Source organism: Pinus tabuliformis, chromosome 2_2 (genome assembly GCF_031772625.1).
Source record: "Pinus tabuliformis cultivar Carrire ecotype Pingquan chromosome 2_2, CPIR1, whole genome shotgun sequence".
In the NCBI taxonomy this organism is placed as follows: domain Eukaryota; kingdom Viridiplantae; phylum Streptophyta; class Pinopsida; order Pinales; family Pinaceae; genus Pinus; species Pinus tabuliformis.
In genome coordinates, this window is record NC_142300.1 from 831,372,946 (window position 1) to 831,386,727 (window position 13,782).

General features: G+C 35.9%; 1 protein-coding gene and 1 pseudogene across 1 annotated transcript in view; both read left to right on the top strand.

Annotated features, from left to right (window-relative positions):
* Positions 1 to 10,197, top strand: part of LOC149195551 (serine carboxypeptidase 1-like) — a 42,740-nt gene extending 32,543 nt beyond the window's left edge. The window contains exons 4-7 of the mRNA XM_089407952.1: positions 8,666 to 8,761; positions 8,864 to 8,913; positions 9,855 to 10,076; positions 10,180 to 10,197. Of these exons, the coding sequence (XP_089264078.1) occupies positions 8,666 to 8,761; positions 8,864 to 8,913; positions 9,855 to 10,076; positions 10,180 to 10,197 (386 nt within the window). The remainder of the gene's footprint in view (positions 1 to 8,665; positions 8,762 to 8,863; positions 8,914 to 9,854; positions 10,077 to 10,179) is intronic.
* Positions 10,198 to 10,880: 683 nt separating this feature from the next.
* LOC149195552 (putative serine carboxypeptidase-like 23) overlaps positions 10,881 to 13,782 on the top strand; it is a 50,506-nt pseudogene continuing 47,604 nt past the window's right edge.

Sequence of the window (13,782 nt, forward strand, 5' to 3'; positions counted from 1 at the left end):
ATATGAAGATCCCGAGAAGACGGTCGAAGTCAGTTACCCGCTGTGTAACAGCCAGAGCTCAAGAAAGAACGTATTATCATACTGTTGTAACAGCGTTCTGAATTGCTTATTTTTGATAAGATGGGTTAACTGAATGGGCTGTAATAATTTATTGTAATAGATGTCTCCTCTATAAAGAGGAGACATCTACATGAAAAGGGGATTAGTCAGTGTCTATGGTTAGTCTGTAAGAAGAGATCTTGAGAACATCAGCAAGTCTGAACTTTATTGTATTCAAATCTTTTTGGCAGATGAATATAAAACTCTTTTTGAGCACTTAATCTAGTCTTCGTTTTCCTGGGGAATCTTGTGAGAGGGACTGGGCCCACCTTCCTCACAAGATTCACCCATTTACTTTCTTGTCAAGTGTGTAAGTGTGCAATAGTTTCTTTCTGGTACTCTGCTTGGATTTTATAGCATTACCTCTGGTATTCTCTGTTTTGCTAGTACTCTGTTTGATTAATCACTTGAGGTTGTTTCTCACCGGTGAATGAGAGTGCAGTGTGCATTAGTAAATCTGATTACAGGGGCAGGTGCTGAACGTCCCCACCTGGAGGATATGGTCCTGATCCTCTGCCAATAGAGCATCTATCATTTCGCTTTCCAGATTTGTAGTTTTAATTAATTGCTTTTATTTTAACAAGTACTGTAATGACATATCGTAAGAATCACGTATACTACAGCTTTTCAATGCTTTTAGATTTTGAGTACATACAGTACGCAGTAGCCTTTGGAATAAAAAGACTTTCCCTGGTTGACAATTAATGTGGTACTTGAATGTTTAATTCATAAACAATTCAACTAGCCAACATTTTGGCACCGTTGCCGGGGAAGGCAACTAAAGAATTCTAAAAGAATTAATGGTTTCTTTGTGAAAATAACAGGTGTATGAGAGGACGCAAGAAACCTAATTTTACAGGCGGCAAAGGAGGAAGGAAGACTTACATCGACGAAATCATCTCTAAGGCCGAAGCATCACAGAGGACGAGTTCCCGGAGACCTCAGATCCAATACTCCTCACAAACAGAGCAACAGACGGAGGAAGTAACAGGACCTGAAAGGAAGCTAGAAGCACCAAAGTACACTGAGGAACCGGTAGAAGAACCTGAAGAAATAGAAGACGCAGAAGATAAAGCGAGTGATTCAGGGAAAAGACCAATGGAGGATAACAGAATAGAAGGGAGAGGGGAAAACTCGCTCTCTACCCTGGAATTCCCTATTGGGGAGCTCCTGAGAGGAACAACCCCCATGAAAAACATCCCACTCTCGGCATTACCCAATTTTCATGGGTTATCCTCCGAAGACCCGGACGAATTCCTCTTTGAATTTGACATACTGTGTAGAAGCTATGATTACATAAGTCCTAATCAGAAGCTGAAATTGTTTCCAGCAACACTAAAAGGGAACGCATTGAGGTGGTTTATGAGCTTAGGAGCTCAGGCAATCACCACCTAGGACCAAATGAAAGAGGGATTTCTGGCCAAGTATCAAGACTACTTCCAGACAAGAGAAAGAAAGGAAGAATTGTTTAAAATGGTCCAGAAAGAGGACGAGAATTTGGAAGATTTCGTGGAAAGATTACAGTATAATCTGCAGCGGTCTGATCATCCTAATATGCGTAAAGACATTTTGAAGACCATACTGCTGAAAGGGGTAAGAGATGATTGCCTGGACATGTTGAACATGCTTGGGAAAGGGAACATTTCCAAAGAACCCTTTGATGAAATTATTAAGCTCTGCATGCGGCGTTCAAGGGGAGCGGCATGCAGATCAAAAAGCAGAGGTAATGTGTATTCAAGGGTTCATAAGTCAGCCAGTGGAGGAGCAACAAGAGCTAAGATAGGTAACTTATTAGAAGAATTTAAAACTGAAATGCTAAGTTCTTTTGCTTCACAAATTGATGCTCTGGAGGTCAAGAAGAAACAGGCAGAAGAAGAAGCTGCTCTCGCAATTTTCTTTTCAAAATGCAGAGAAAAACATCCACTCAGAGAATGCCCACTGGATAGGATACCTATATGCACAATCTGCGAGAAGGATCATGAAACACAGCAATGCCCCTCTCTGCCTGGAATCAAAGCAGCACTGCAGACAACTGAAGAAGAAGCTGAAGCAGTGTACCTGATGACACAGAGGAGGCAATGGCTGCAAAGACAAGGTACGAGCTCTAATACAACATTCAATCGTTGGAATAATAATCCTCCTTTTTACCCACCCATGAATCAAATGCAATACCCACCCTTCAACACAATGAACTTTCCACTTATGCAGCAACCAAATATTCCTTTTCCTAACCCTACTATGTGGAATCCTTGGGCTCCCCGGCAACCATACTTTAATCAATGGAATCCAAATTGGGCAGCCCAACAGATACCTTTTCCTCAACAACAACAATCTCTTTCCTTACCATCTAATAATCCTCCGAATAATCAGGCAATGAGACCACAGCTGCCTGTACAACCTAACCCCAATACAAATAATAATAAAGCCCTGCAAGTTATTGACATTCAAAATCAACCTATCTCTCCCCTGCAATGTAATGATATTCACCTTCGCTCAGGGAGAATAGTTGAACCTATTATAGATGATATTACGGACTCTGACAGAGAAGAAGCGGCATCATGGAAGCATATACAAACTGTTTGTGGTTTCAGAAGGAAGTTTGATGTTACTCCCTACAACTATTGTCTTAGTAATCTGCATTGTTCGTCCCAGTTCTCCGACTCAGACTCAGAGTAGCCATTGCATGGGGACATGCAATCTCTTCAGTTGGGGGGGATGTTGGGACTCAGAATTGACCTATTTTTGACCTTATCTTTTTGCCGTATTATTATCCTTTTGCAGTCATAAGTTGAAAGCTTTTATTTTATAATGACATAATGACCCCAAGGTACGAAGTAACCTCCCGCATATCTATGTTTAATTGTTTATTTCATATTCGTGAATATCTTTATACTTATCCTTGGAAACGCTGACTAAATTGTCAAGTAATTGCCTTAAGCTTGCCGGAATTATAATGTATAGTTGTTGTAACACCAGAAACAGCAACTACGCAGTTGCTGTAACACCAGAAATAGCAACTACGCAGTTGCTGCAACACCAGAAGCAGCAACTCCGTAGTTGCTACAGTCAGCAACAGCAATCACCTAAAGCAAGCTATTTTGTAACAGCCATGAATAACAGATGGCAACTATTTAAAGGACCCTGACGTGGCACAATCAAGCAGAGGACTAAAGAAAGAAGAACACAGTCAGCATGGCCTAAATTAAGAACAGCATGGGGAAATGGCAAAGGAATATGAAGATCTCGAGAAGACGGTCGAAGTCAGTTACCCGCTGTGTAACAGCCAGAGCTCAAGAAAGAACGTATTATCATATTGTTGTAACAACGTTCTGAATTGCTTATTTTTGATAAGATGGGTTAACTGAATGGGCTGTAATACTTTATTGTAATAGATGTCTCCTCTATAAAGAGGAGACATCTACATGAAAAGGGGATTAGTCAGTGTCTATGGTTAGTCTGTAAGAAGAGATCTTGAGAACATCAGCAAGTCTGAACTTTATTGTATTCAAATCGTTTTGGAAGATGAATATAAAACTGTTTTGAGCACTTAATCCAGTCTTCGTTTTCCTGGCGAATTTTGTGAGAGGGACTGGGCCCACCTTCCTCACAAGATTCAGCCATTTACTTTCTTGTCAAGTGTGTAAGTGTGCAATAGTTTCTTTCTGGTACTCTGCTTGGATTTTATAGCATTACCACTGGTATTCTCTGTTTTCCTAGTACTCTGTTTCATTAATCACTTGAGTTTGTTTCTCACCGGTGAATGAGAGTGCAGTGTGCATTAGTAAATCTGATTACAGGGGCACGTGTTGAACGTCCCCACCTGGAGGATAGGGTCCTGATCCTCTGCCAACAGAGCATCTATCATTTCGCTTTCCAGATTTGTAGTTTTAATTAATTGCTTTTATTTTAACAAGTACTGTAATGACATAGCGTAAGAATCACGTATACTACAGCTTTTCAATGCTTTTAGATTTTTAGTACATACAGTATGCAGTAGCCTTTGGAATAAAAAGACTTTCCCTGGTTGACAATTAATGTGGTACTTGAATGTTTAATTCATAAACAATTCAACTAGCCAACATTCTCTACCACTTTTGTAGACACCGAGTTGTATGTGTTGCCACTATCAATCACCAACTTATAACATTCTCCTTGGACTTTGAAAATATTTCTAAACAAATCCATTCACTCAGATGGTTCAACAACTTCATTCTTTGATTTCAACAACACTTTATTAAGAAATAAAGACTCTCCTATCTCTGGTACATCTTATGCCTCTTGTACCATTGGTTCCCCTTATTCTACTAGGGAAATAACAACACTTCTCTTTCTTGCATCTCTATTTTCTACGCATTCATATGCCATATGTCCAAGCTTGCCACAGCTGTAGAACAAATCTCCCTTCCTATACGTCTTCCTCATCCTCTAGAAAAGGATCTTCAGACTATGAAGTCTCCCTCTTATTGTCATTATGGAATTGAGCTACTATCTCCTTATTTTTATATTATAGATCTTCCTCTAGTTGATTGTTGTCCTCTTCCTTTAGTACTATTTTTTCCTTAGCGAGACTGCTTCCTTGCAAGCTCCTCCTTATTGTTCAAATCTAACTAGTATGCTTCTTCCACTATTCTAGGTGATAACACATTGATTTCATCTTGGATGTCCAACCTGAGACCATTAATATATCTAGTTATCTTCTCTATGGGCTCCTCTACATATCCAACCCTCATACTCACCTTATAAAACTCTTATCTTTTCTCCATCACAATCATCAATCTTTTCCTGAGATTTTTCATGTGCCTCAATAAAGTGAGTTTATAGTACTTTGGAAATAATTTTCTTTTGAGCTTCGTGACCATTTTTTCCCAACTCTTAATCTTTTTTTTTTTTTTCCCTTCTTTTCTTAGCCTTTACTCCAACCCACCATAAAGTTGCATGTCTCTTCAATTTGGTGACAAAAAAATTAACTTTCTTCTTCTCATCCATCTCCTTGTATTCAAGAAACATATCCATTTCAGTGATCGAGTATATGAGCTCATTTGGATTCATGCTACGAGTGTAAGAAGATATATTTTTCTTCACCTTTTCGATAGATCCCAGAATTTCCTTCAATATTTTGGCTTCTACCTGATCTTCCAATGGTTTCTTCCTCTAGAGATTCTTCTTCTTCCTCACTTAAATATCCAGCTTGAGGTTCTATTTATTTTCTATTTTCCATGAACGCAATTTTTTCTTCCAACCACTGCATAGATCTCATCACTTCAACATTGGTTATCTAGGCCTTTCTCCTCTCTGACCTCCTTTTCCATCTCGTCCAAATATGTGCGCCATGGTCAATAATTATTTTTGGATTAGATGCTTAATCTGATTTAATAGCAAAAGATGTAAACCTTAAATTAGAACCACTGCAACCAACATATTCTATTACATAGCCACCAAAGCCTCTCCCTCTCTCTCTCTCTCTCTCTCTCTCTCTCTCTATATATATATATATATATATCTATATATATATATATATATATATATATATATATATATATATATATATATATATATATATAGATAGATAGATAGATAGATAGATAGATAGATAGATAGATAGATAGATAGATATTCATTCAAAAGGAGAAAAGAGGAGGGGATTACCTTTCTATAAAAACCACAACTCAAGCCTTTTATCATAGACATAGAGACCATGCATGTATATATAGCATATATCAATGTGACACCTTATTAGCTGCATCGCTTTAAACTTCCTCCCATTTCCTACAACATGACTAGACCACGAGACCTAGGTCCCTATCTTAGTGCGCAATTCCTCATCCATTGGGACTAGGGTTGGAATTTCAAAACATATCTACTCGTCAAATTTGCCGGTTTTCAAACCTTCCCACCAATTTTCACAATTTCAACAAACAATTGTGACAGTTTTACAAAAAATATGACTATATTTGATGGGAAAATCACCCCATGATAGACAATTTGACCGTCAAATTCCATCCCTGATTGGGACACATCAAGTCAACCTATCCAAAAGTACACAATAATTTTATCCTTCGGGAAACAGACTCCAAGACATAAATATTCACGTTAAATGGTACCCCCTACTTTTGTTAAATACTATCCCTGGTGCATTTTAAAAGTACAGATACCTTGTCCTTCATGGGGGAATCAATATTTCCTATGCAGACCTCTCGTTAGTATGCACCAATAAAGAAACTCTCTGTCACAGTGGTGCTTTATGCATTGGTTGGATTCCATGTTAGCCCAAGTTCTCATCACCCCGATGCTTCACTTACGTGCTCCTCCTTTGCTCTTCTCGAGGAAGAGCCTTCAGGACATATTACTCAGGAAACTGTTTTTTTGGAGAATAGTTGTTGACAAAAAGTTGATTCCATCTACCCCACCTTTATGAACAAAAAGACTCCCATTAAAAAATAAATAAAAAAATAAGTGTTGCCTCTTCCACTTGTACACTCTGACTCAGCTCTGGTTATTTAGTTTTTAACGGAGGAATATGCAAAGGCCATTAAGTTGGTGTGGGCACCTCTGCCTCTGATTATAGGAATTGAAATAAAACTGAGGTAACACAAACCCTTACAACACTTACACTTTATATATATATATATATTCAAGGATGAAAATAGTATAACTGCAAAACCATTGGTTTAAATTAATTCAATGCACTCTTGCACCCCAAACTCTCTTCTTTTTATTGATTAAAACTTTCAATATATACATATGTTTAGCATCGTTCCAGATCCTTAAAAACAAGATCGGATGAGCCCAAACTTAACATAATTAAACTAATTACATCTATTATCTAAATCTAATGAATTACATGGCAACAAAAAGTAAACTCGATCTTAACAATCAACTCATTGAGGAATCAACTGCTTTGACCTTTTAGTCAACTTGGTTTTATAGATGCTCCTGCATTAAAGAGCCCTTCCCAAACAAAAAATTAGAATCTAACCATATAATAGTGAAAGATGGCCAAAACGAATTCCGTGGACCTCTAGAAATTCTTAATAGTATATAAACTTGTGACAGTAGTGACAACCAAGAACCCAATAAGAAATAGAGAGAATCAAATCAAAGTAACATGTAAACAATAATTTGGATAAGTAAAAATCGAGGAAATAACATCTAGAAACATTTAAAAAAATACCTATATCCAAACACATGTACTCAAGAGATACCACACCACCTACGTACCCATGTTCATTCTTTGATTCCTTACAGTGTTGAATCAAATCAAATTAACACCACTAAGAGGGAGGTTAGGCAAGGAGGAACTCGACATTTCTTGAGTGCATAAAAGGAAACAACAAGGAGCCATACGAGGCTAAGAACAAGGTGACTAAGTGGAGTTGAGACCAAACTGCTAACTTGTAAACAACAATCGCTAAACTTACCATCCAACTCTATAAATATCCACATACCATCAATAAATTTCTTGTATTTGCCACCTTATTCATTAATGTGTACATGCTTGGAAATGATAGGGATCAAACATTTTTATTACGAATAATAGGCAAGTGGTGCCCACACCTCCCTCTTCTATTCAGCTAGGTGAAAATGAGATTTTCTTCATCTCTTGACTTAAAAATTAAAAAAAAAAAAAATTGTATTAAAATTTATTTTAGTAAAAATAAATTTAAATTGATCTTAGTAAATATATAATTGAAAAGTGAATTCATTTTATATAGTATAGATATATTATATAAATATTATAATATCTTTACTATATTTAAAAATATATAAGTTAATTTATCATTTATATGTAAACATACATTAATTTGGTGTTTGATTTGACTATAACTTTAAAATTAAATTATTATTTTTATTATTAATTTTTTTAATATAAATTAATTCTACTTATAAAGTTATAATAAATATGTATAATCAAATACTAAATATTAAATTTCATTCAAATTTTATATTATTGAAAATATTTATATATCTATTTTTATTTCTAAAATTTAAAAATTAACATAATTCTATATTATTAAGATAAATGATGATTTATTATTAATTTTTTTAAGCCATAATTATAAGAAACATTATTACATTAAACTTATTAAAAGGAAAAAAATTGATAAAAAATAAATTATCTGAATTACACTGAAAAAAATAAATATTATTAAAAAAATAATTCTGGTAAGTTTCATAATGAAAATATGTGTGTTTCTAAATAATTTGAATTCGAAAAATAATAAAATTATTAAAATTCAAAATAGAAAAACTTTAAATATAAATATAAATTTTATTTTCGAAAAATTTATCACAAAACTAAAACTCAATAAAATTATTATAATCATCCAAAATTTCTCTCAATATTTAAGAAAAATAAAATGATTAAAAAACGCTGAAAATTTCCTTACCTTTTTAAATTCTTATAAATCAATTTCGTCCCCATCAATAAATCTTAATCACAAGATATCATCACCTTCATAACTTAGATACGAGTGTACATCCTCTTCATCATGTGTTTCGATTACGCTGGAATTGATTCCAGGTTATAAATTTTCCTCTATATTATCACCATGCATTCTTACTGCAGTGGCCAATATATTGTTTCTGGAGTCCCCTGCTGGTGTTGGATTCTCTTATTCAAACAGGAGCTCTGATTATGAAGAGAGTGGTGATAAACGAACAGGTAATTTGTGAAGTGTTTAGTCTTGTAGAAATTTATGTCAGGAATAGAAAAACCCTAAGTAGTACCATACATTTAAACATATGGCCTTTGTTTCTTTTCCAGCTAAAGACGCGTATGCATTCCTGGTGAGCTGGTTCAACAGGTTTATGCTGGTAATAATACATAATATAATGTTCTTTTATCCAATGGAAATTCTCAAAATGGCCATATCTTTAGAGATCTAGTTTTTTTTCTTTCAAAAATGATATGTAACGAGTCAAATTATGCGAGGATTGCATATTAAACAAAGTTGTCCAACAATTTGTCTGAAAACTGTGATACTCTTTCTTTTTATTAAACATATCTCTCTTGAAATCTTCTGAAAGCTGTGATATTCTGAATAAATGCAAGACTCGTTGGATTTATAGAAAAATATTGATATTTTTGTGAGTGTTAACGCTGAGTGTCGGAGCATCACTGTAGGAGTTGGCTGCAACAATTTTACACCACCAAAGGTTGTCGCTGGCATCTTTCATTAATTTCAAAGGAGTAATGGTGAGTTCAAAGCAGATTTTTTCAGATACAATTTCATTAGTTTCAGATACAGAATACACGAGGCAAAAATATTGAGTGGTAGGACAAATCAGTTGAAATTTTCCTTTACATCAAAAACAAATTAATAAACTTCCAAATCTAATTAGTTTACTAGGAGGTCAGTAATATGTTTCAAGGGTGGCAATTAGCTCACGTAATTGATTACCCATGAATAATAAAAATTTTAATATCATATTAAGGTTTTAGGTTACACCACATTATTATGTAGGTGAGGTGAGTAATAAACTTCCAATTCTAATTAGTTTACTAGGAGGTTAGTAATATGTTTCAAGGGTGGCCATTAGTTGAGGTACAAATGGACCATTAACCAGCTTAAATGATACCCAAGACAAATAATATGATAATTACTGTAACAATAAAGAAGCGCATTTCCAACCACAGCAATAAAATTGAAATTTACAACTATGTATACAATCAATTTCAGTCCATCGTGCAAGTCCAGAATTTTTGAAACTAGAGTATACTACCAATTTCAAGTTTACTCATTTAACTTATGCAGGTGGGGAACGGCCTAATGAACTGCGAGACGGATATTCTTGGACAAATTACGTACCCGTGGACACATGCTTTAATATCGGATGAAACTTATGAAGCTCTAATCGAATCAAATATAGGGACATGTAGCTCTGGTCTCGATCTCGTAATCCCAGACACGGGAAGTATCGATCCGTATGACATCTTTGCTCCCCTATGTCCAACTAATTCATCCGGCCAAGCCAAGGTGTGTAAATTAGAAATTTATATAATATAATGGTTGAAATTTGAATGTCATTACAGTAATACACTTATATAAGCTTTAAACAGTTTTTTTTTTGGTTATGCAGGAAATTAAATCTAAATGAAGAAGATAATAATAAGTCTTCAAAAATACTCTAGATAAATTTATATGTGAGTTAAGATAAGCTTCTATAGCCTCAAATTTTCATTGAACATACTTGTGTGAAAAGCAGGAAGAAGCTGAAATTCCTGGATATGATCCTTGCATTGATTACTACGTACACTCGTATCTTAATAGACCCGATGTTCAGAAAGCCATACATGCAAAGGAAACAGTCTGGGTGCAATCCAAGTGAGACTCCTCAAAGCAAATTAATAATAATAATTTATTTTTAAGTTCAAAGCAAAACACCCACCAAATTTGTTTTACCTCTGGAAATTCATTGATTTCTTGCAATGTGTTACCTTAAGTAATATCGTTTATGCTTCTTGGAACGACACTCCCCGAAGTATGTTTGAAATCTATAGCCGCCATCTTATTCCAACAGGCCTGCGAATACTTATCTATAGCTATGAATTTTAATGACTTCTTCTCCGCGGCGCATGACAAGTTTGTTATTTTATCATGAGAACGATCTCTGGATTTTTTGTTTGGTTTTCAGTGGGGACACTGATAGCGTAGTGCCCGTCACCTCTACAAGATTCTCCATTAATAAACTCAAACTTCCAATTGAAACTCCATGGTACCCCTGGCTTGATGGCGACGAGGTAATTAGATAGAAGTGTCATTAATTTCACATATAACGTTATGAGAAGATTGATATTTTATGTGCAGAAATTTTCTGATTCCACATCAAGATTTGTACAGATAGGAGGATATAGTGTAATTTACAAGGGATTGACATTTGCCACGGTTCGTGGGGCCGGCCATGAAGTTCCAGAATTTCAACCTTCCAGGGCCTTAAACATTCAGTTATATATTGACCAAGAAAAGAAACCGAAACCAAACACACGCATAAACACAGGATTTACGTGGTAAAAGCTTGACACGGTGTCAAGGAAACATCCATGGGGCAAGGGATTGGAATCTCTATTAATTCAACAATGGTTCTCTATGATTACATTTCTTAGGCATTCACTAGTTATATATCAACCTTCTCTCTTACATAGCTACCATTTCGGTATAGAACTAACTAGTTACATTTTACCCAAAATTACATAATTCGTTGTCAAATTAACAAACTCTACCTTGACAACAATTTTCTTAATCCCTTGCCCATGCCCATTCATCATCTTTTCTGCAAGCCAAGAGAATGATCTGAATTTGAAACTACTTGAAATTTGTTTGCAAGGTATTCAATTCAGAATTAAACATGTTTAAAAGATTTCCATGTCTTGCAGAAAGAAAACACATGAAATTTTCAGCTGTTCATGACCCATTTAAGCATAACAGAGTTATTTTCTTTTACTGTTTAACACATTAAAACGAATTTGATCTGCAAAATAAATCAACCACAAATGCAAAAGAAGTTGATAAAGCAGTTCACCCCCTCCAGGGCTACCTCTGCTGGGTCCAAATTTCCCAACCGGGCTTGTCCTTGTTTTTATTAAATGCTCAAATTGAAAATACAGTTGAATACAAGCATATACAGGAAAAATATATCGTAAAAATGGATTCAGAACACTTGAATCCTTCAGGATTGACTATTCGATCACCTCCAATGGATGACTGCAACCCTATACAGTCTTCACAAAACTGGGTCCTGGTGGCTCCTAGAACTTTCACGGCTCAAAAATCTCTACAAATGACCTCAGATGGCTATAAAACCTATACCGATGGCTTCATAAGGTTGAAAATACCCAAAATCAAAAAAAAATTCGTCCAAAACCGATTTTCCTAGCCAAAGTTATGGACATTTAAAGTTTCTCCACTTTGCCCCTAGAAAAACTCCAGCTAACTTTAGTTAACTCCAGATAGCTCTGCGAATTATGGCGGGCCCGCCAAATTTGGCGTTCCTGCCAAAATTCCGCCAACTTAACTCCAATTACATTTAATGTTTGGGTGGTTGCCTCGGATTTCGTGCAGGCAGAATATTCCTTTTTTAATTTTTTTTTGAAAAATTAAAATTTCTAATGTTATGGACGAATTCTTCTTTTTGTCATAACTTCCTCATACGGCGACCGTTTTTCGAACCGTTTGCGGTGCCAAAATCGGGAAGACGAGCACCTTTTAGTCATTCAACTTTGAACCAATTCTAAGCACTTTAAATTTTGAGCATTTTACGACACTTAGGACATGAGCACCTGATCACGCCTCCCCATTGGGAAGCTTTTGGACCCCAAAAGCCTTCAAATACCTGTTAAAGAGGTGAGTGTACAACTCCCTCACTCTGTCCACCTCCATCCACTTTGCCTTATTCGGTTTGCTGCCTTTGAAACCAACCCGAACATAATCTACACTGCCCCTTCTTGAGGTGCATGTCCTTCTGTTAATGATTGTATCTTCTTTCAGCTCATCTAAGAATTTTGGAAAGAAATCTTCTATAGATGGCAGCTGAATAACACTTTCATGATCAACAATCAAAGGAGGTTCATACAAACGTAAGTTCTCCACATTAACAACAGAATACATTTGCATGTAGGAAGGCAAATCTAATTGAAAAGCATTATTTCCAACCTTTTTGAGGATTTTGAATGGACCATAACGAATAGGCTTCAGCTTTTTACCTTCTCCTTGCATCCTTTCCTTACTAATGTACAGTGATACCTCATCTCCTTCTTGAAACTTGTGATCGACTCTATGTTTGTCGTGTCTTTCCTTGTACTTGCCTTGACTCTTCTCAAGTTGTTCTTGAATTTGCTGATGTATTTGCTGAATCCTTTCAATGAATGAACGAGCTTTGTCAATGTCATTATGTCCCTCAACGGCAACATCTTTCTCAAGAATGAAATCAAGAGGTGATTTTGGCAAATAACCAAAACAAGCTTCAAATGGTGAGGAGTTTGTGGAAGAGTGCTTAGCACGATTGTAAGCATGTTGTATGTAGTGCAAATGTTCATCCCAAAGCTTGGGATGCTTGCTGCAATAACCTCTCAAGAGGTGCACAATGGTTCTGTTCACAACTTCGGTTTGTCCATCTGTTTGCAGATGGAAAGCGGTACTTTTCTTCAACTTTGTGTCCATCATCTCCCACAGGTTGGACCAAAAATTCCCCACAAATTTGGAATCCCTGTCACTATTAATGGAAGTAGGCAAACGAAAGTGAATCCATACATGATGAAAAAACAATTCAGCAGTTTGTTCAGTAGTTATAGTTTTCTTACAAGGCATAAGTAGACACATTTTGCTGAAACGATCAACTACTACATATAAATAATCATGTTGCTTTCGAGATTTTGGCAAACCTCCTACAAAATCCATAGAGATGCTCTCCCATGGTCTAGAAGGTACCGGCAAAGGAGTATACAAACGAGGCTTCCTGTTGCTAGGCTTGCTTGTAGCACATAATGAACAACCTCTTATGAACCTTGAAACAAAATCTACCATGCGAGGCCAATAACAATACCTCTGTAGATGTGCAACTGTTTTTCTCACACCAAAATGGCCAGCAATAAGAGAATAATGAGCTTCTCTTATGACATTTATCCTCTCCCCCTGTGGTATACACAACTTGCCCAAATGAAACAACAAATTGTTATGCATGTGATAG